At 38.8% G+C, this 23,734-nt stretch overlaps 3 protein-coding genes across 6 annotated transcripts in view; 1 reads left to right on the top strand and 2 right to left on the bottom strand.

The window, feature by feature from the left end:
• Positions 1-3,853, top strand: part of sec24c (SEC24 homolog C, COPII coat complex component) — a 30,896-nt gene extending 27,043 nt beyond the window's left edge. For all 4 annotated transcript variants that reach the window (XM_088069863.1, XM_088069864.1, XM_042507299.2 and 1 more), the window contains one exon: positions 460-3,853. In XM_088069863.1, the coding sequence (XP_087925989.1) occupies positions 460-600 (141 nt within the window). In that variant the 3' untranslated portion in view covers positions 601-3,853. The remainder of the gene's footprint in view (positions 1-459) is intronic.
• Positions 3,854-4,830: 977 nt separating this feature from the next.
• On the bottom strand, positions 4,831-13,976 carry LOC121958413 (NACHT, LRR and PYD domains-containing protein 3-like). The gene is made up of 10 exons (XM_088070327.1): positions 13,888-13,976; positions 13,696-13,785; positions 13,342-13,482; positions 13,208-13,273; positions 10,017-11,805; positions 9,686-9,847; positions 8,962-9,135; positions 8,071-8,238; positions 7,237-7,283; positions 4,831-6,139 (listed from the first exon to the last, which is right to left on the bottom strand). Exons 2-10 carry the CDS (start codon positions 13,754-13,756, stop codon positions 5,619-5,621), a joined length of 3,129 nt encoding a protein of 1,042 aa, XP_087926453.1. The 5' UTR covers positions 13,757-13,785; positions 13,888-13,976; the 3' UTR covers positions 4,831-5,618.
• A 469-nt stretch (positions 13,977-14,445) lies between these two features.
• LOC121958403 (uncharacterized) lies at positions 14,446-22,758 on the bottom strand. Its single transcript, XM_042507308.2, has 8 exons — positions 22,700-22,758; positions 22,330-22,455; positions 20,872-21,184; positions 20,329-20,598; positions 18,910-19,047; positions 18,360-18,437; positions 16,731-16,872; positions 14,446-15,929 (listed from the first exon to the last, which is right to left on the bottom strand). The coding sequence occupies exons 3-8, from the start codon at positions 21,125-21,127 to the stop codon at positions 14,891-14,893; spliced, it is 1,923 nt and encodes a 640-aa protein (XP_042363242.2). The 5' UTR covers positions 21,128-21,184; positions 22,330-22,455; positions 22,700-22,758; the 3' UTR covers positions 14,446-14,890.
• Between the last annotated feature and the right edge of the window lie 976 nt (positions 22,759-23,734).

The raw sequence follows: 23,734 nt of genomic DNA, 5'->3' as shown, positions 1-23,734 counted from the left end.
TAATAATAATAATAACTTTATTTATATAGCACCTTTAAAAACACCGTTTACAAAGTGCTTTGACAAACAAAACAAAGCAAAAGCTATAAAGCCACTAATAAGTGATTGATGGCGGTTCATGTTTTTCTTTTTTTCTGTTCTACATTTTTGGGTTATTGTAAAAATGGTCTTTAATTTTAATTTGAGTGGCGATAAAAACTCTTAAAAAGTATTAAATCTGACTTGCCTTAAGCTGTAGGGAGCCTGGTTTGGCTGTTAGTTAAGTACAAATAAGGAATTTGTAGATGTCTTGGATGAACATTGTTTACTATGCTAAGTTTTAGAAACAAAATGATGAGTCAGCAGAAGTAAAAATATTTTTTTTGCAGCCCAGCTTGACAGTTTTTGTTCCTTCTTGTACCGACACATAAAGTTTTGACAGCCGGTCCTCGTCACACGTCTCTCTCTTCCTCTTCGCAGCTGATGGTGGTGAAACAGGAAGACAGAGCCGAGCTGATATTCAGGCACTTCCTGGTCGAGGACAAGAGCGCCAGCGGGGGAGCGTCATACGTGGACTTCTTGTGTCACATGCACAAGGAGATCCGCCAGCTTCTCAGCTAGGCGCACAGATACACACCTTCACCTGTGTAACCCGAACACCGCCCCCGCCCCCTGGTTCACCCTTCCTTGTGAAAGAAAGCGCTTTATCTCTTTTTCTTTTCTTTTTTTTTTTAACCTAATATACTAAAGCTCTCCTTGCTGTCTGTCAGCTGAGAGACCGGCTGGCAGATTTCGTTGTGTGTGCGTGTGTTAGTGCGAGCGTGTGCGTGAGAGAGTCTGATGTTAATAGAGCTTTACTCTGCCTCAAATCTACTGCTCCGACACAGCTGGAGCAAAATAACTGACGAGGGAGGGTAATGTACATACACAAGTGAACAATTATGTATGCAACAGACTGCGTGAGTGACGGAGGCGGCTGGTGTTGACTGTAGTCGGTGAACTGTCTGTATTACTAGCACTGAAAGGCTGTTTTGGGTGCATTAATGACCCTCAGATAGCAAAACACTTTTTATATGATTGAATCCCAATAGAGTGAAGGACATCTACCTACATTAGATGACATTAATGGAATTAAATAAATGCTGTTCTTTCTGTTTCCCCTTTAATCATGGCCTTAGTACTCACCTCCCCATGCTGCTCCAATCATACATTATCTGTGTGTGTGTTTGTCTCTGTGTGTGTGTGTGTGTGTGCGCGTTCCCAGATGTGAGAGGAATTAGTCGCCCACTGCCCAGTTATTTCCCGCTGTGTCTCCAGGTGTGAGCATTCAAACTGAAGCCACCGTAGAGGGATAGTGTGTACATTTTGAAGTGGGGTTGTACAAGGCACTTATTTGTAGTGAGTTTATTACATACAGTACACTAAAAGCTGACAGGTTGAATTTACTTTCAAAAAAAGAAACCAATTGCCTTGCAAAATGTAAGTAAATATAACTATTATTAGCTTATGTTTACTTGATATCGAAGTGTTAAGTTTACGTGAACTTTTGCTGTATTTACTTAATTTTGTGAAGTTGTTGCAACTTAAAATGAAGTGAAATTACCTCGTTCTTTCTCAATTTTAGAAACTTGAGTAACCATGCTAGTCTGACTTAAAGGTGGATTTGCCGATGATGAAGTTACAACTGTGAGTTCTGTTTTGTGAACGTTTGCGAAAATACAAATACGATTGACTAATTTTCCACCAGTAGAATGCAGAAATGCAGCACAGCAAACTTGGTTTACTGAAGTTGCTAAAAGAAGATTGATGTAATTTCACTTACGTTACTTAAAATTTAGTTATGTTTTCTTAATTTTGTGACATTGTTGCAACTTAAAAATGACAAGGTCAGATATCTATTGTGGATATGTATGCTCAAAGTGCATATTTAATTAAATAGTGCCTAATTTGCATAATAAAATACATTTTCAGAAAACAACATAACTATTTTAATGCAATTTATCAACTAGGAAAGTTAAAAATTGGCCAACCGTTTTTCAGCCACCTATGAAAGACCCACCTAAAAAATGTTTAAAAAAATCAAGTTTGGGATCAGTTTGAGTGTTCGCTGTAACAAGAGTATTTTTACTGCTTTAACTTTCCGTCAGACAGCTCGTTACGAGCTACGTCTTCAGTTCTCCGTCACCAAACTCCAGTGACAAAACCCGTAATTTAAGCTCGCTGAACACAGGAGCTGCTGGTCTCCGCTGCTTCAGTCAGTTGGTTATTTTGTGTTTTGTGACTTTGGTGAGTCTGAAAGAACTCTTTTAAATGCAGAAGTCACACAATTACACAAACAAAATAACTGATTGAGGCAGCGGTCAACCAGCAGCTCCTGTGTTCAGAGATGTAAAATCGCAGTTTTTCTCAATGACGTTTGGTGGCTTTGAAGAGAGCAATAAAAACACTTCATTTTCCTGTTGAAAATTTCTTTTAGACACAACGCACAGCAATAAAAATAGTCAAAATATAGCGTAAACACAAACTGATACAGATTTTTTTTACCTGCAACTTTTTTGCAGTTGTCTAAAGTGCTTTTTTTGTTTTGTTTTGCTGCCCACATCCACAGAAATACATTACTAGCTGCTATGTTTGACTCTAGCTTGGTTCTCTATTATCTGCATGTAGTATACTGTCTATGGATAAGTACCATCTAAAACCCCATTTCAGAAAATCTGAACTATCCCTTAAACAGCTCGACGTGGAGCCTGACGACCTTTTTAACGACAGAAAGCAGTTATTTTGAAAATCTGGTTTTAGTTTAGACACGTAAAGGTGCGCGTGCCTGCCATGTGATTACAGTAATTGGTATAATCCAGATTTGTCTAAATCAGTTTTTTCATTATTAATGCGAACATCTGTCCGTGATGCTCGGACACAGATGAACCAGATGTGTCGTGGTTGTGGTTATGAGAGGTTCAGCGTCTATGCAGCGAAGAGAAAAGCCAGACCCAAAATGAAAGAAGTGAAGGACGGGTGTGAACTTTTGATCTCAGCATCACAGCGACGGGGAAACCTTCCCCGTGATTCGTTTCTGTTGATGATTTGTTGTGCTGCAGACTTTATATGAATCAAACGCTCCGATGTCCAAAATTGTATTTTAAAAAAAAATAAAAAGCAATTTCCAGCAGACAGAAATGAGCACAGAACGACGGCGGATAAATGGACATCATTTAAGTTTTGAGTTGTCTCCGCACTGACGGTATTCAGTGTGTAAATAAAATATATAATCTGTACAGAATTAATAGAAAATGACAATTTTAAAGACATGCCTGAGCAGCTGTGGTTTGTTGATGGTTGGTTTCTCTGTCACAAATAGCCGAAATATAAAAATCATGGCTTTTACTGAGGAGAGGAAGACGCCTCGACTGGCTTTTTGATATGTTTGAGTACATGTGAGTGTGTGAGAGAAAGAGTGTGTGTGTGTGTGTGTGTGTGTGTGTGTGTGTGTGTGTGTGTGTGTGTGTGTGTGAGAGAGAGAGAGAGAAAGTGTGGGGTCGGTCCTGGTGAATTTCTCCTGAGGAACAGAGGGATCAGCCAACACACACACACACACACACACTCACACACACTCACACACTACCCATGAGATTATTCTTCATTTCTCACTTTCTGTTCTTTTTTTTAACAACGTGATGTTTGTGTTTCCTTGGTGTGTGTGTGCGCGTGTGCGTGTGTGTGTGTGTATGTGTGTAGCCCTCTGTTCCGTCTTTATGTTCACTGACCTTGATTGGCCCACCGTCTTGACTGTAATCTTAATTTTTGTTCCTTTTTTCTTTGATTTTTTTTTCATTGCCTCTTGGGACTGCTAATAAAATGATTGTTAAAAGTGAAACTCCGGATGTTTCGTCTCTCTTCACAAAGAATATTATCACAAATACACATGCATACATATATGGATCCACGTGATGTGGATGGGGCGGGGGGGCTTTTTTGCCAAAATTTCACTACATGTTTTCAATTCCTCTTTGTATCCAGCCAAGCAGATAGATATAGTTTCCTAAATTCAGATTTTAAGAATTACATTCTCATTTTCTGCTTCTACAGTTTTGATAGATTGACGCAGGAAAGACCAAAAACCAGCAGCGGTTTGCTCAGAGCTTTAAAGTGCCCCAGGAGTCAGTCCGGTTCCTCATCTGAGGGTCGAGTTTTTTCAATGATTTTTTGTTGAGATGTCTGAAATAAGTTTTGCGGTTAACACAAGCTGAAGAGAATACATTTTGAAGCTTTTATGCATCTCAAAAAAGGTGGTTTCCAAAAAGTTAGTCTACAAGCCAGCAAAGTTAACTGGGAAATGTTGAGTACCTCAATGTTAAACCGCCAAAAAACTGCAGTTTTTAACACTTTAGCATGTGTGCATTTTGACTAAAAGTGCAGAACAGCCCTTTACAGCCTGACAGCAAAAGCAGGAGGAGAGAAATTAGGCACACCTGTGAGCTGAGGGGAGGGGCATCGGTAACAACAGCAGCACGGAGGAACAGGAGGAGATCATTTCAACGGTATCTCAGATTCTGGAAATTTTTGCAAAAAAGAAAACTTGAAAGTAAACTAAGCAGCAGTGGAAACAAGGACAGCGAGTTTCTCCTGAAGGGGTGCTGATCCCCGGAGCTGCTGGGATCAATGGACTCCTCGGCTGCATCTTAAACTGTGTGGATGCATCATGTGGACCTCTTTGCTCTGGCTGTTAAGATAAGTCTCTTTTCACTTCCAGTAGTACCAATAGTGTCCCCCTTTATGTACCAGTGGTGTCATTAGGCTTCAGCCTCAAACGTTTGCATAAATACAGTGGATAGAAAAGTCTACACACCCCTGTTTGAATGCCAGGTTTTTATTTAAGAATGAGACCGAGATAAATCATTTAAAAATATATTCCACCTTTAATGTGACCTATAACCTGCATAATGCAATTTAAAAACAAACACTAGTTAAAAATAAAAAGCTAAAATAATGCGATTGCATCCACATCCCCTTAAAAAAAATTTTCAGTGAGCGTCCCTGAGTGTCTCAGGGAAAATGAATCATTTATCCCAAATGATGTGTTCAAGGACTGCCTGAAATTTAAAAGTTCACTTATGTGATAAATGCTGTTATTTTTGGTGATTTTTCTTTTAGCAGACCTGCAGTTTTGGAAGGCATGTTTTATTTAAAAATCACTGAAAAAATCTGAAAAAAAGCTTCATAAATATTTTAAAATAAAAAAAATGTTTAAAGAAAAAAAAAATCAAAAAGTTTTAAAGAAAAAAATCTACTTTTTTTTATCACAAAAACAATGTAAGAAAAAAAAGACAAAATTTTTTAAGCATGCCTCCTAAAACCACATACTGCAACACTCAAGAACTTAAATATATATAATTTCAAAAATGATGGTAAAGATAACGATAAAATGACAAATATGTACAATGTAGCTGTTTCTGAATAAAAAAGCTGTACAGTTTTGTGTAAAAATGTTTGGTCCAAACCCCAAAAACCATCTGCAAGGCTAAATATCAATAGAGGTAAAAACTTAATGTTTTGTCATTTCTGTGAACAAAACATTTCAGAGCAAAGTGAAATCCAGCATTATGTCACATGTCCTCAGTGTCCATATGTCCAGGTAACATTCAGCACAAGTACACTTTGGAGTCCACCCAGCCGAGCCGAAAGGCGGGATAGACGGGCTCAGTGAAGGAGGTGTGGAAGGTGTGAAGGAGGGTCGCTGCACCACAGGAGACCCTGAAGAAGGACAGTCTCCCCGCAGACCAGTCCAGGTAGACTCCGACTCGGCTGGAGTTTGGTGGGATGGTCACGGCAGCGTTCATGCCTTTGTGCCAGCTGCTGTAGCCGTCTTTGTTGCAGTTTAGCCCCCAAGAAGAGTCATTTTGACCTAACCAGCTGTCGTGACCCTCTCCTTTCCTGCACATCCGTCTGTAGGCGACTCCTATGAAAACTCTGCCGTCCCATTCGGTCTCCCAGTAGCAGCGTTCGGTCAGACCGTCCGTGCACAACACCTGCCTCCAGTAATCAAACCTTTCCGGGTGATCTGGATGTGGCTGCTCGGTCCAGCGCGTTGCTTTCCTGTTTCCGTCTGACAGAGAGAGGTCTCTGTGTGCCGTGTTTGAGTCCAGAGAGAGTTTTTTTGCGTCTGTTGAAACAGATCAAGAAAGGCAGTCGGTATAAAAGTTACTCAGTGCTGTTTAAAAGAGATAATTCCCTGAATTTCGCCAGCTTTTGGGTCCGTTGCTCAGACAGGCTGTATTTGTACTACGCTTTTCTGTATTCCCCACCACCACGGACACACAAGAGGAAAACCTGCGCCTCTCTCGCTCTCTAAAACTCCAGTCGAACAGTGAAACTAGGCAGCGCTGATTGAATATTAATCCAGATTATGTTACTGCACTGCCTATTTCTCACCTAAAATGTTCTCTTGTTTTATTGTACCACATTCAGTCTGAACAGTTATTTTACTCAAACATCATTTTACAATTAACAAAACAAAGCAAACGTAGAACCACAAAACAAAAGCAGAAAGACAAAAAAAGACACCCCCCCCCAGTAGTACCAATAGTGTCCCCCTTTATGTACAGGTGGTACATAAAGGTACATAAAGTCCCCCCCCACACACACACACACACACACACACACACAAAAAGACAAAATAACAACAAAGGAAAAAAACAGACCAAAATTTTTTTTAAAAAAACCCAAAAAAACAGACAAAATAACCACAAAAACAACATATTTATTGTTTAAAATGTCTTCAGAAACGTGTTTTAACGCCCCGTTTCACCCTAATGGCGAGAGTTTGTGGACAGGAAGTGGGCGCCATACTGCTTCCTGCACAGTGAAAGTGGAGGCTGAAAAAACGGAGATCAAACAGTAAAACTAATCAGCGCTGATCAAACATAAACCACGATTCTGGGAGGAGATTGCATATTTCTTGTCTCTTGTCTCAGATGTTTTCAGACGTGTGTTTTAGCTCCCTGTTTGACTGTAGTTTCGGCCAACTGCCGTTGTGTCAAACGGATGAGGTTGCATTAGGTCACCAGTCCAATGCATTCTGGTAGTTGTAGTTTTCTACCTCTTAAAAAAGTAAAAGCATCCTTTTCCTCTGATCATGTACCACCAATTTCAAAAATATTTTCCGTCTTTCTGCTGCAGAGATGACCTTGTTTTATTGTCTTTATATCGGCAAAATACTTTAAGAGTTTAGAGGAAAACAGAGACGTGCTGCTTACTCACATTTCTTTGGACCGGGCTGAATCCTGGATTCACCGCACTGTTCCACCCTAAAACATGACAGAAAAACTGTTTTCTGAGACTTTTATCATTAAAATAACGAAACTGAAAGCTTTTCAACTTTACTTTTCTGTGATGATTTTTGAAGGTTCACAGGTGGTAGTATTATTGTTGGCGCTGCTGTCACAAAGAACGTCGATCTGTTCATTTAGTGGATGTCGTTATTATTGCTTGTTTTGAACTGCAAAGTTGAGGCATATTCTTATGTAATTTAAATGGAAAAGCAAATCTGAAAATGAAAATGCAATGACAGAAAAGATTTTTACATTTCAGAATATGGGTGTATCACTTGATTTATGAATAGAATCAAAATTCAATCGGCCAATTTGCATTTTAATTTTCATCTTCAAGAATGCACGTTCTTTGACATTATGAAAACGAAAAAGGAGAGGACGTGTTTTTAATTTTCAAAAAATGCTCCAGTAAATTGGTACTTTTCCATTGTTATTTTTTTCTTTTTTTTCAGCTATTTTTTAGGTCATTTTCCTGTCACCGTCTACTTTTTCTTGAAATAAATCAAAGCAGTTTGGCCACATTGCAAAGTTTTAAATGCTTGTAAAAGGCGTCTGAACACAACACATGAAAACTGATGTTGATCCAAGTTTCAAAGGGTTAAAGTTGAAAAAAAAAAAAACTGGTCAGTGCTTTAATAGACAAACCACAGTGTTGTGTGTCTTTGGTATTTCTATACTGCAGCGTCTTATTACTTATCAGTATTAGCTAATACAACTGTATCTGTGATATGTTAATTTTGGGCTCTAGTCGCCACGGCCCTACCTGAGTGTCCGCAGGCTGCATCGTGGGTCGTTCTGCAGAGCGGACAGCAGCTGCAGGCCGGAGGCTCCTGGGTGGTTGTAGCTCAGGTCGAGCTCTTTGAGACGAGATGAGTTCAAAGCAGATGCCAAGAAAATGCAGCCTTCCTCCATCACTCTGCACAGGGACAAACTTCAAAACAGACACAAAAGGCATTTTATCCACCTGATCTCCAAGACAGCAGCAACTGAATTTGCATGTTTGGCTCCGTACTGCAGGGACACACAGCTTGCTTGTCTTGGGGGCCAGGGGCCAGTCACAGCAGCCCCATACATGTTTATGGGATTTTAACATTTGATGGTATTTAGGATGTTTTTAGGATTTAAGGATAAATTCTGGATTTTAGGACATTTCTCAGATTTTAGGACATTTCTCAGATTTTAAGGCATTTTGCAGATTTTAGAACATTTTTAGTATTGAAGGACATTTTCTGGATTTTAGCACATTTCTTAAATGTTAGCACATTTCTGGGACTTAAGCACTTTCTTAGAATTTTAACACATTTCTAGGATTTTAGCACATATCTTGGACTTTTCAAGGATTTTAGGACATAGCCTTAGCTTGGACCTCTGTTGGGGTGTGAGTGATCCTCCACTGGCATTTTATTTTAATATGAAAGCTCTATTTTGATGCTGTTTTATGCTTTCTGGCAATTTATGTATACTAAAAGTACAAAAACAATTCCCAGTGTGAACCACTTTATTTTATTGTGAATTAGAAAAGTGTTGTGGGGTCACTGGGTCACCATATCAAGGGCCAGATTTCGCCTGCAGGCCGTTAGTTGAGTATCACTGCTGTACTGTATCCCGCTGTTAAATAATTAATCTGGCATGAAATTTCACTCAGGACACTCACGTGAGTTTTTCCAGTTTACAATCAGGACTCCCCAGTCCACCAGAGAGCTTTTTGACTCCTACGTCCTGAAAGTCATTGTCAGACAGGTCCAAGACTGTGAGCTGACAGGAGGCTGAGCTGATGACTGAGGCCAGGGCATCGGCGCTGTGCTCTGTCAGGTTGCAGCTTTTCAGTCTAAACACACAGAAAATACAGAAAATTGTTCATAAAAACATCTTTTTCTAACCCTTTGAAAACCTAAGAAAATTGATTAGATTTCTTTCAAAAACATGACAAAAAGGTAAGAGGGGACTTTACTCGACAGCCCAAAAGAAAATACCAGAAAATACCAGAAAATAAGAAAAGTAAAAACAATTACATAAACACACACACACAAAAAAGTTAAAAATAATTTTTAAAAAGTGTACATTTTTTGAAACATAATTTGAAAATATAATTATAATAATTATAAATATATATATATTTCTGTATATTCAATTATTTTTTAAAATTCCCCTAATTTTCAGGGAATGTTCTTGACACCTCTTATGAGTTTCTTGGAATTTGTCGAACTTTTTTGTTTTGTTTGGAAAGTTGCCTATTGCCTTTTCCCCCGTGTTTTTGGAAGAAACCAGTTTTTTCCGGTATCAAAGGCTTAAATAGCTTGTTAAAGTCATCGGGATGCAGCACAAGAAAACTGATGTCGATCCAGGTTTCAAAGAAAAGTTTCTGGTAAGGTTCTGACCTGAGTGTCACCAGTTTGCTGTTCTTCAGTCCTCCAGAGAGCAGCGTTATTCCTGCATCTGTCAGGTTGTTGTTGCCCAGGTCCAGCTCTCTAATCTGGGATGAGCTGATGCCAGTCGCCAAGATTTTACAGCAGGCCACGGTGAGATTACATGCATTTACACTGCAGGAAGAAAGACAGTTTGAGAGAGAATTTAGGAGTTTAGATACCACCTCTGTTGAGGGGTGCAGGCAGTCCTCCACTGGCACTTTTTTGATGAACAAGCTCTATTTTGATGCTGTTTTATGCAGTTTGGCACCTTATGTACACTAAAAGTTTAGACAGCACTTACTTTACCACTTGGGCTGTTTTCACCACGGGCAGCATCCTCCTAAGACCTTCTTCTGACCTGCTGTAGTTGCTCAGATCAAACACACTCAGCTCTTCTTCTGATGTCAGTAAAACAAAGACCAGAGAGGCCCACTGCGCAGAAGAAAGTTTGGTCTTGTTAAGACTGCCCGATTTGAGGAAGCTCTGAATCTCCTCCACGAGAGAGTGGTCGTTCAGCTCATTCAGACAGTGAAAGAGATTTACGCATCTGTCTGGGGACAAATTTTCCTTGATCTTCTCTTTTAGGTGTTTAATGATCTCTGTTCTTGTTTTTGGGTTTGTTCTGTTGCTGGTCATTAGATGTTTCATCAGAGTCTGATTGGATTCCAGAGACAGACCCAAAAGGAAGCGCAGAAAGATGTCAAAATGTCCATTGTCGGACTGCAAAGTCTTTTGTACCGCTTCCTTGTAGAGGATGAGCTCTGATGAATCCCTGGAAAGGAAACGTCTTGAAGCGGACGACTTCTTGACCAGGACGTTGAGGTTGTCGTTGTTGAACTTTAGGTAGACGTACAGCGCAGCGAAGAATTCCTGGACGCTCAGATGCACAAAGGAGAACATCTTCTCCTTGCACAGTGTCAGCTCCTCGTGGAAGATCTGTGTGTAGATTCCTGAGAACATGGACGCCTGAGTGACTTTTATACCATTGAGGATGAGGTCGCTCTCATAGAAGATCAAGTGGCCCTTCTCGAGCTCTTTGAAGGCCAGCTGACCCAACGAGAGGAGGTTAGCTCTTATGCATTCGGCGTTTGACTCTCTTCTCCCGGGCAGCCTCTTCTTCATATTCTCCACATACAAGGACACAAAGTGTATGTACATCTGCGTGAGGGACTTTGGTGTGTCTTTACTGTCTGTCGTCTGCAACTTCTTCTCAAAGACACTTGCCGCCATGCAGCAGAACACAGGTATGTGGCACATGATGTAAAGACTCCTGTAGGATTTCACATGTGCGATCAACTTATTTGCTAAGCTCACATCACTGATTTTTCTCCTGAAGTACTCGTCTTTCTGAGGGTTGTTAAACCCTCGCACCTCGGTCACTAGATCAATGTACTCCAGCGGGATCTGACTGGAAGCCACAGGGCGAGATGTTATCCAAACAAGAGCCAAAGGAAGCAGTCTACCCCTGATGAGGTTGGTCAGTATCACTGCAATCGTGGTTGGCTGCGTCACATCGGACAGTATTTCGCTTTTGTGGAAGTCCAGAGACAAGCGGCTCTCGTCCAGACCATCCAGGATGAAGAGCATTTTGTTTTTACCAGTAGTGAAGATTCCCGTGTCTTTTGTTTCCGGGAAAAAAACGCTGAGAAGATCCACCAGACTTATAATTGCCTTTCTCATCAGATTCAACTCTCGAAATGAGAGCGGGAATACAAATGCCAGGTTTGTGTTGGCTCTTTCCTCAGCCCAGTCTAACGCAAATTTATTGGCTGATACAGTTTTTCCGATGCCAGCGACTCCCCGCGTGATCACAGTTCTTATGCGGCAGTCTCGCCCCAGTCGAGGAGCAAAGAGTTGATTGCAGTGGATTGATTTCTCTTGGAACTCATGTATCCTGGATGCCGTCTCAATCTGTCTCACCTCATGCTCCTTATTGACTTCCCCGCTTCCTCCCTCAGTGATGTAGAGCTCTGTGTAGATCTTATTGAGAGGTATCTTGTTTGAGTCCATCGTCATCCCCTCGAGCAAATGGCTGAAGTTCCTCTTCAGAGTAGCTTTCATTTTCTCTTGACATTCTGTGATCTTATTGTCTGAAGAAGAAAATACAGCAAAAGGAGTTTGTTTTCATATTCCTTAATAATCAAGGTGTCAATTCACAGTTTTCAGTCATGTGACTGATGCAGAGCTCTGGAGGGCAAAACAATGTTCCAACATGGCAGCCAATCGTGGAAACTCCACCAAATTGCAGCACAAACTAGTCAAATTTCCATCTGTTCAAAGCTATAAATATTTGGATCATCTTTCCAAAGAAGAAAAAAAAACAAAGATATGTGAACACTACAATTTTTGGGGACTTGCAATCCATTAACAGCACCCGCTGAAGTATTTCAGTGACTTAAAACAACCAAGTTCCTGCTAGAGCTAAACTACGTGACGTTCACATCTATCTTGTGGAGAATCCCCTCCTTACACTACCGCCAGGATGAAAGCGTACAAAAGTTCAGACAGAAGTATGTATTTTTAGTCTGGCTGGATCAGTAATGCTGCAATTTGGAGGTGAAAGCCAAGAAATTCTTCAGTAAGTATGTTTATATTCACAGTTAAGTTGAGCTGCAGCTATAGCTCGATAAATTGGACTGCTGTTCTTGTCCCAGTATAAAAGCACTGGGGTAGAATTGTTTTATTGAGGGAAGTATGTTTGACTCTGCCATAGTAGGTGGCGATATGCTCCCTTGCACCTAGTTTCTATTGGACCTTGTTCCAGTTGATCTATTATGTCTCATAACAAAAATGTTAGCAAGCAGCAAACAGGTTGCACGTCAAACGGTGACAATATGGATAACTTTACTGCGCTGCAGAGTTTATATGCAGGCCTACTCTTTACTTTGCTTGGTACCTTATTATTATATATTTTTTTGTTTGTTTTTCCCGGCTTTCTTTCTTGGAATAACATGTTTACATGTGTTTTTTAAGTCCGGTTTTAGTCGGACTCAATAATTTGACTTTTTCTTATATCATGTACCGAGTGTCAAAACAAAGGTGCGTGTTAATTAGCTGACATCAACAAGTATAATGTTAACTCTTCAAGGCCACTGGAGTTAACGAAAACGAACCATATCAGAACATTCATACAACGATATGAGTAAAACTACCATAAGTAAAATACTCTGTGTTTTCTTGAACTTATCTTTGACAAACAAAGAAAATTCTGCAAAGACGTGTATCTGAGCGGATAAGCGGTAGAAAATGGATAGATGGATGGACGTGTATCTGATGGTTGCTATTCTTTGCAACTAACTGCACAAATCCAGAATCTACTCCTCTGGGTTTTCTTTCTGGGACGCGATTCATAAAAACACAAATTTAGCAGTAACTTAACGGCAAGTAGCGGCAAAAAGCATTGTCTTGCCCTTCAGGTGGGAGTTCCTATGAGGACTCGATTTCACATGAAAACTATAAATATGTCAAGTTTCTGAAAGTGGTAGTACTTACTTTGGGGCTGTAGAGCACCACAGCTGTCTGCAGACTTCAAGGTTTCTTCTGAGGAGACAACAGACCCTGCCAAAGACGGAAAAAGATCAGCAAAGCCCAAACCTGTGTTTATTTAGCCATGTTTATTTATCTACCTTGGCCTGTTGAGATGATACTGATGCTTATGTTGCCGATGCTAGAACCAATGATGGAGGGAGCGACCACATTGCCTCCGCTCTGAGCGCTGTAGCTGGGTTGGAAATGATGAACCGCAGCCTGAATAGTGGGAACTAACTCTGAGGGGAACAACAAAACTCAGTTTCAGCAGTTTTTTACAAAAATGCAGAGAAGCAAAGAATCACTGGAGAACTTAAGTCATTTATTTTTCAGCCAAATCACATACTGTAGCTCTAGAACTGGGATTCTCCTTGCACACTTTAATTATTTTCATGACTTTTGGTCCAATTTTTTGCCACAGAAAGTTTTAATTCCTAATTTGTCATCCTTACCTCGAGCGGCATTGTCTGTTTTATTAGCAATGCTCTTTTGCTCCTCATCAGCAGTCTTCATATTTGTCCTTGGACATGAGACAGACTTTCCTGTGCAACAAAAACAACATTTAAAAACATTTTTACATACAGAATGACTGTGGTCAGTCAAGGCAAATATTCAGTAGGTCAAAAGCTAAAATAAATTCTTACCTTCTTCAATAACAACTATGATCGGCAACTGATTCACACACTGACAGCGTCAGCGTGTATGCAGAAGTTTTTGGACATGCAAAAAAAAAGTGTCTTGCTTCCTTCCTGGGTGATGGTGAAGAAAACAGGAAGTTGGTGATTCTTGAATAAACCGCAGCCCTTAAAACAGTTTCATTTACTCAAAAATGAAGTTCATTTTCAAAAACCTGCTGTGCTTTCTTGTAAAATGGTACATTGATCTTGTTATGCAGTATATCCACTGTTGGAATAAACAAAGTGCATTTACTCAAGTACTGTACTTAAGTACAAATTCCAGGTAGGCCTTCTTGTACTCTATTTAAGTATTTATCAACTTTATACTTACACTCCAGTCCATCTCAGAGATAAATATTGAATTTTTTGCTCTACTGCATTTGTCTGACAGCTTAACATTACAGATTACAGTTTTAAACCTTTAAACTGTGGACTAAAGGACTCTAAAGAAACTAACAAAAAAATCGTGGAGTGTTATGGGGAGAGCACTTGAGTGACAGAAAAAGAAAAAGCAAAAGCCACATACTGTGTTGCATATATTGCTCTTTTATTGAATTAAAATGTATTTATTTGACAGGGACAATGCATCTGAACATAGTTCTAATACAGAGTATGAGACTGTTGTATTACAGATTATAGCTGTTGCTAACTGTCAACTCTCCCTCGTTGGGTTTTTACATACAGACCTGCAGTGTTGTCAAAATAACGAGTTTTAAACATCAAAACACAATAAAATACATATATCATAATACAAACATTGCAGTATAATTACCAAATTACACTAATACTTCCTGGAATTTTTCAGTCAAATAAGCCGAAGTGCATAAGTGTGCACAGCACACAGGTTTGCTTTTAGCCGCACTTAACCATGGCTGTAAAAGATTTTAAGTCTGGAATGAATTTGATTTCTGTTGGCAGTGTTTATTGCTATTGATTGTTAGCTTAGTTGTTTATCAGTGTTGATTTCTCATTAGCCCCTTTGAATAATAAATACTATGAATATAAGAGATAATAATGATAAGAGTAATAATATTTTTTTGAGGGGGGATTGTTGGGGGGGCTTGTGTAGGGTGCTGATTGTTTCAGGTCCAGCACTGCGACAAGGTGTACCAATCTGGTTTCTTGTCATCACATGCCTTTGCCTTGTTTGTGCCAAGAGCTGCTGACTTTTGGGTAAGGGTAGAATTTTAGTAGCAGACGTATATCCAGCGTGGCTGGAGTGCGAATCTGTGCCACTTGGTGGTGCACATGCAGAGACGGAGGCTGAAACTGCAGGTAGATCACCTGCAGACTGCAGCTCAGGGTTTGGCCTGTCTGACAGCATGTACGGTTCAAGATCTGCATCAGAATAAATATCCCTGTTGAAAGGGGAAATCCCTGTAGACTTGAACCCGGAGCAGATATTTCGTGGTGTCATGGCTGACATGAAAGCCTCATTCACACATCCAGGGATCTGGTATATGCTGGGTGTTTTACCTGGGTTAGATTTGTACCAACCATCAAGAGCTCTGCGGTAAAAGTTCTTAAACGAACCAAAAACGGTCTTGTGCAGAGGCTGCAGGCGATGGGACGTGCGGGGTGGAATTGGAAGCATAATAATACCCTTTTCTTTTGCGATATCCCACGCCCTCTGTGACATCCTGGCCTGAAGGACTAGCAGCATGGGGCGGTAAGAGGAGCAGTTGGTGTGCCGAACCAGATGTTCAAGGACCTCGACAAAGGCGTTCTCATTGATCTGACCCGATGGGGTGGCGGTACCAGCTGATCCCGGAGGTGCTCCTGTGATGAAGTGGTCGCTGTATTCAGTCCCTGGGAAGATAAACATGGGAGGGGCTGCATTCCCGGTGGCATTGACCGCACAGACCACAGACACACCTTTTCCTCTTTCAGCCGGTCTGATGACGCCCACTTCCGTCTTCCCGCTTACTGCCACGACCTGCTTTGGTGTCTGGTTTGTTGTGAATCCCATTCCAGCAACATTATAGATCATGTTTGGAGGGAATTTATACCTGAGAAACAAAGACATGAGAGCGCCGTGATGAGAATCCCATTAATGAACCCTTTGAAACGTGAAGCGACATCACTTTTCCTCATGCTGCTTTCAGATAGGGTTTCTTCAGCTTCAGGCCAGGTTGATAAAAGACTTTTTAATGCCACTTGAAATTCTGTTCAAGACAAATTATCTAATAACTGAAAATTAAGGGACCATTTTAATTAACACAAACATGAACTTTTGTAAAATGCTACATTATCGCTGTCAAATGTTGAAAGAAAAACCCTTTTTACAGAGGAAGACAATGAACATACATAATCATAAAAGTATCTATTTAACTACAGAAGTGGGACATTTCTGGTATTTCTGGACAGTTTTCTTGGCGATTTAGTGTTTCTCTATCTACATGTGACATTCCACTGATTGGATACCCATCATGACAAGTTTAAGAAAAGAAAGTCGTTACATTATTTAACAAAAAAACAAAAACAAAACATATTTCCAAACATTTTGAGATTTTACGATGTAATGTAAAAAAAATAAAAACTACTACTAGCGCACGTAGATAAAATCCAACTTCCCATGTCTGAGCATTTTTAAGACTTCTGAATGATTAATTTAAGTCAATTTAACACCATTTTTTTTTTTTTAGACTAATCAATTTCATGTCTTTTAAGACTTCTTAAGGATCCACTGGAGCTCTGTTCAGGTGTATTTCACAAGAACTCAAACTCCAAACCTGTGGATTTCCACCTCCGAACGTCGGAGCGATATTACACACACACACACACACACACACACACACGAATTTTGTCACCTGTCCATCACTTCCGACAGACTGTTGAAGAAGTCCCCAACTGTAGTTTTGTCGGAGAGTGTAGCTGTTTCCAGAGATGTCCCTTCAGACGTACAGCACAAGAGCTGGTGGCTTGCCATCAAATTACTGGAACAGCCTTGACCTAAAACCAAAAAAATTAATTCCATCAAGATACTGTTTTTATCTGCACAAGATAATTAAGCCTTTGCTGACCTACTGAATAGAGTGAGGTATTGTGGCTGTTTTTTTTCTCAGTGCCTGGATGATACCAGTACCAAACTTCTTCCCAAAATAAAGCACTTAACGACGGTCAATGACGTGAATGAACGGCTTCGTTATTGCAAAGGTAAACTTAAACTTGAAACTGAAACAATATGAACAAATGTTATTAAAATGTACTAAAATATATAAATATGAATTACAAAACACGATTACCAAATTCACGTAATCTCTCTGCAGCTGCATATTTCTTTATTATCTGTTTAGGACTGCCTGAGATTGTCACCACAACCAGAATAGGTGGTCCACCTTAACAGTCCACCTTAAGGGAGCCTGGTCAGTTTCCAATGTGAGTCTAACTTTGCTCACTAACTTCAGAGCTAATCCTCTTCACTTTCATCAGCAGGTGGCACAGAAACATGAGAATTTGCTGTGGTCTTGAGGAGTTGTAACATTTATTCACAGCAAATAAACTGTTCCCACACTGCACTGCTACATTTACCTTCATACACTCTGCTCCTCTTGGTCCCTAAATTTTGCTGCAGGTTAGCTGCTCTCCTGTTCAGGTAGCTGCAGACACAAAGGCAGCTTCCCAGAGGAAATGAGACTTTAAGAGAGTTTATTTCTTGCCATCTGCTTAGAAGTGGTGAATAAACAGCTCACGGCAATTTATTACGCTACAGTCCGGTTAGTACTGCGCCTCATTTTCTCAGTTAATTTAACAATTATTTTTTCTATTAAACGACTAACAACTAATTGATAGAATATTCAAAAGATTACTTTTTAATTACTATTTTAATATTACAATTAATTTACCCAAAAATAATTATCAAAAACTTGTCTCATTAATATTTCATTCCATCATTTTCTCTTAAAAACAACAGTGATATATTTTAAATAAACTAAACAGAGACAGCGAAGTCTCTGGCAATAAAAATAATGTTATTAGGAATGCTATACCAATTCCAAATACGTATATAATATTTAATATTATGTATTCGACTTGCATATACAAGGATTAGTCATAATTACCCCAGCGTACAGTTGTCATTTGTCAGTTTTTTAAACAGTCTGTATATATGTTTATTTCTGCTGTAAAGTCGTGCATTTTAACACGGGGGTCTGTGGGGATTAACCTGCTTTTGGAACCAGCCTCATAGTGAATTTAACTACTTTAATGATATAATGAATTAAAAAAAGGGCCATTTATATGTTTGAACTAGAACGTTGATGCCCCTACAAAATATGGAGTCAACAAGTCAACTCCTTGGCATCACATGATGAACCCAGAAGCTTTAATTCCACCTTTTGACCTCAATGTCAAATTGGCTTTAAGTCCAACATTGTTCCTGTGTCCAGTTGTCTTCATCCATCCATGATCACAGCCAGATAGAAATTAGAAGTACTCACTGCTGGGCGGCAGAGCAGCACAGTTGTCTAAGGTATCATAATCCAGAGCTTCCATCACCTCTGAGGAAACAAGAGAGCCTGGAAAAGAAATCAAAAATCAGCAAAGCACAGGGGACTCTCTAAAACAATGGGGTTTTGCTTGGAGGCGGAGCCTTACGTTCTGCGTCACACACAGTGTTGTGTGCCTGATGCGTTTTCTCTTGAGAGCCTTGGGTTGAACTCACAAGCCGTAACCCAAAAAGTTGTTTATTAACTTGATATTTGCCTTAACCCCATGATTATTAACTTCAAACAGATGACTTTGTTATTTGTATAATCATGTATTCACCAAGAAACACTTGTTTTTTGCTCTTTGCAAATGTAACTCTAGCATTTGCGTCCAAAGGTAGCTTCTTCACAATTAGCTATGAAGTAATTTTCACGTAATATTCTTATGCCAGGGCTGACACGGTCACGGAGTTAGGGTTAGGGTTAGGGTTAGGCCAAACATCAGTTTTTTAGAGTCCCCAGACCACGAACCTTCAGTTTCATCCATGTTTTGTATATTTACCTTGGTTAAAGATTTGGACGATAACGTGACCACCAATTTTGTTACCAATCATGATGGGGTTGGCTATATTGCTCTGATTGTCAGCTCTGAAGCTGCATTCGAAATGTTGAACCGAGGTCTGAATACTGGTTGTTGAGTCTGAAAGAAAAACAAAAAACAAAACTTAGTTTGTTACAAAAAGGCAGTGTAGTGAGTGATCACTGGAGCTAAAAGACTATTAAAGTCAGCCTGAAGGGATAGTTTGTTTTTTTTTAAGTGGGGCTGTATGAGGTACTCGTCCATAGTCAGTGTGTTACAGACAGTAGGAGAAGCAGACAGCAGTACTGACACAGAAGCTGAGTAATGTACTGCTGTGGACAAGAGCGGCAACAAAACATATTTAGCCACCTGAAAAAAGTATCAGTATCATATCAGTTTTAACGTACGCTATACTTAGAATATTTTCACCACCTCATCTTAGGGTCAAACTGTGATTTACAGCAGGAATGGAAGCCGTTTTATTGCTCTCTTCAAAGCCAGATTTTAAAAAATAATAATAATTTAACACCACTGAACATGTGAGCTGTTGGTTTACTGCTGACCAGACCTGTAGACCAGCAGCTCGTGTGCTCAGAGAGCTAAAATTTCTGTTTTTGTCACTGGAGTCTAGAGGCTTTGGCAAATAAATCTATGGGAAACCGAAGCCGTTTATTGGCTTCCCCTGTGGTAACTGGCTGTCCCACAAAGGGGCTAAGTGGTGAAAAACTCTAAACATAGCGTACACTTAAAGTGATATAATTTTTTAGCTGGGACTTTCTTAAGGTGGCTAAAACAGGTTTTGTTGCTGATCCCCGTCCAGAGTAAATTGCTTCTGTTTCATCAGTCCTGCCTGCTTCTCCAAACTGAAGTGACGACTGATATCTACTGTACATAATACACTTACTGTGGTTAAGTACTCCATACAGCTTCACTTAAAAAAATCTCCACTAACCATTTAACATGCTGTTTTGCAGGTATAATGTTTACGATGTTTCTTAGTTTTAGCCTGTTAGCGTTCCACAATAAGTTACTTAGCACTAAACACAAAGGCAGATGGGGCACAGTTAGGCTAATGGGAATGTCTTTAGTTTAGCAGGTATTTGATCATAAACCAAAATAAGATATGAAGTCATCCAATAATTGGTGAGATATTTTGGTCTGGACCAAAGTGGTGGACCAGCTGCTGGGCCAATATTTCCACTCATAGAGCCTAGCATGACTAAAAAATGAGAACTGCTCAGTTTCATACATTATTCAATGCTGATTGGTAAAAGTCTCCAACTTGTGCCCCAAAATCTTCAAAGCAGTAGCTTTCAGGAGAGTAACATTGTGAAATATTATCCATAACACTACCTATACAGTAGTTAAGCACAAGAAAATCAATAACTAAAGAAACCTTACCTAATTTGAGGCCATTTTTCTGTCCATCTTTTCTTTTAAAGTTTTCACTCAAACTTTTCAGAGAAGTATTAGTCTGAGGTTTAAGTTGTTTATCTTGCAGACAATCAGGGCATTCCCGAGAGTGTTTCTCCCGGTAGTCCTCGTCCAAACAGGCCTTACAGAGGCTGAGGCCACAATGCAGTGTCACAGGCTCAGTGAAAATGTGACTGCAAACTGGACAAGACAGATCCTTCCCCATCCATTTTACGTCCTGGGTTTTGACGACTTTCTCTGCAAATCAGATAAACATGTTAGAAATCAGGTGGTAAAGTAAAGAAACATACCAGCTGCAATTAAGTCACATGTACCTGAATGAGAATTATAATATTTGTTATGCTCTGCAAAAACATCCTTCTGCTTGTGTGACGCCTTATTTGAAATAGTCACAACACAATAAAATGACAGCATAAATAGATTAAACTTTTATGTTCTCTACAGATTTATTATGCGTAAAAATACAGCTGGCCCTGCTTATTGGTTACAAAGCACACCAAGATATCTTACCTTGAGTAAAACGTACTGCAAGGTCATTACGATTCATCCTTACGAGAATCTTCGACATGGTCTCCACAGCACCTTCTCCGCCGTACATTTGAAACATACAGTCCACAGTGTTCAGTCTGTTCGCTTTCTCCATGCGGTACTGTGGGATGCGTCGGGATCCCTCTCCGTCATTATTGGTCAAATACCACTTAAATTCATCCAGCTCATTGTTGGTCAGGTCTTTCAAGACATTCAGGACTTTGATTTTCACAGACATTTTGACCTTTAAGCAAGTTCACTGGATGTCAAACTATCAATCAGAGCTGTGAACATACTGCAAAAGACAATAAACAAGAAGATAAGAATTAATTTACATTTACAAGCATCAAAAGCCCCATTAAATATATTTATATAGCTAATTTATAGTAATTAACCCAGTTCGATTCTAAACAAACTACGTTTTGGGGTGTAAAAACGATTTGAAAATTATGTTCATTTATTCGTCATTTTCTTTCAAATGCAAGTTTATTTACTGTCTAAACAAAAGTCCCATGATTAGTTTAAATTTTGACTTTTAGGTTCAGTTTTACCCTAAAATCAAGTCATAGGGGCACCCCCTAGGTCACCTGAGAAAGCGGGTGCCCCATTGTACAAAGGCTCAGGTCTTTCCACAGTGGCCACAGGTTCGATTCCACCCTCTGCCCTTTGCTGCATGTCACTGCCTTTCTCTCTTTCTTCCCTTTATTTTTCTTTAATTTTTACACGACAGACGCTTTCCAAAATAAAACTTGCTTTCAAAACTCGGCTCGGAAGGCAGGTTTTCTTTAATAATTGCCAAAATTACACCATTTCTCAAAGCCACAAACTGTGAGAACAGAAATTACTGATGTATTGTCATATTCCCGATGGTCACTGAACACACCTCATTCTACATGTCTCATCCAAAATGTTGCCAAAAATAAAGCGTTTTGCACAAACTAAACTTGCACGACGAGTGAAAATCCGAAGCTTTTTTTTTCAATTCCAACTTTTTACTTTCAAAAATCAACAAATGAAAATCAACTAATTTGTGGTGGAGGGAGGGTCAAGCATTTTCTTCAAGTCAGTCAAGCAAGGCCAAAGGGAAAATATTTGTAGCTTTCGGGAAGGTAAAAAACCCACAAACATATAAAATACATATAAATGTGCGAGTGTGTGCGTGTTTTTTTTAACTCCTTCCCCATATACATATATATATATATATATACGTATATATATGTGTGTGTGTGTGTGTGTGTGTGTGTGTTCGTGTGTGTATGTATATGTATGTATGTATGTATATATATATGTGTATGTGTGTATATATATATATATATATACATATATATATATATATATATATATATATGTATATACGTATATATGTACTCATTAAAACAACAAGACTTTTGCACTGCATTATTAAAAGGTTGTCTCCAGACTGAATAAATGGTCTCTTACCGCAACAGAAGAAGAAAACTACTCGTCTCGGTCTTCGGTGAACTTGAATACAGAAACTTAACTGCAGTTTCACTTCAGTCCACTTGTGTAAGTTCACTTTTTTATCTTTCAGCAGATGCGACGAACCTGAAAATTAAACTAAAATGAGCGAAATGTGGCCTAAAGGCAGCAAACAAGAAAAGTTACAATAGAAAGAAGAGCAGCAGAGCTCGAGCATGATAACACAATAACTCTGCAGTAACGCCTCTCTGTGCTCTTCAAACATAACTGTTTGTTAGTGCTGATCATGTTAAATAAATACGATTGTTGTTATGTTAGCTGATTACAATATTTTCACAAATATTTAGCTATTTGGAGTTGTTCCACTTACTTCCTTGTGTCCGTGTCTGTAAAGACTGTAAAGTCACTGTTTCACTTTTTCTGATTACGTCACGTGTTTTTTTTTTATCACTTGACTGACCTCTAGTGAGCAGTTTACTGCATTACATTACTAGTCTATATTAATTATATTGACAGTAATACTGAAGTGAAGATAAGATAAAAGACTTATATATGATGTAGCAGACTGTTTCTAATGATGCTGTCACATGGTTCCACTTTTTTATTTTTTATTTTTATAATATTTTTTTATTATTATTATTATTATTATTATTATTAATATATTTTATTTTTATTTAAATAAACCGAAAATATACAAATAATAAAACAAAATAAAATAAAATAAAATAAAATAAAATAAATCTCTCTCTCTCTATATATATATATATATATATATATATATATATATATATATATATATATATATATATATATATATATATATATATATATATATATATATATATATATATATATATATATATATACATAATAACAGATTAAATAAATATTTGACAATTCCTTAACATATAAAATAAGTAAATAAAAAAATATATGCATTATATGATACAGCCCAACTATTATGTCAGAGAGAGTAACAGATACAGAGAAGTAAAATTAAAAAAAATACACCTGCGTCTTTTTAAAATTCCTAACCCCTAACCTGTCCCTTTCACATGGGTTTTTACAGATAAATAGGAAGGTATACTTTGTTTACTGAAGTTAAAAATTAGAGAGACTGATGCAATAAACTTGTCATTTTTAAATTGCAACAACTTCACAAAATCAAGTAAATACAATTAATTTCAAATATTAGATACAAAGTAAACATGAATCAAGGCTAATAGTTATATTTACTTACATTTTTCAATGCAATCATGTCCTAGATGTGTTTTTTAAGTAAAATCAACTTTTTCAGATTTTACAGTGTAGGAAGGCTACATGCATGACAGGAAGATGTTGAATTTCTAACAGCACCCCGGATGTCTATGACGAGGTTTAACACGAGACTCCAAACTCTGACTGA

This window comes from Plectropomus leopardus, chromosome 19, assembly GCF_026936395.1.
Source record: "Plectropomus leopardus strain MGB_pleo_1.0 chromosome 19, ASM2693639v1, whole genome shotgun sequence".
Lineage (NCBI taxonomy): Eukaryota > Metazoa > Chordata > Actinopteri > Perciformes > Serranidae > Plectropomus > Plectropomus leopardus.
The sequence above is the reverse complement of the archived record's forward strand: the minus strand, read 5'-3'. Positions and strand labels throughout refer to the sequence as shown.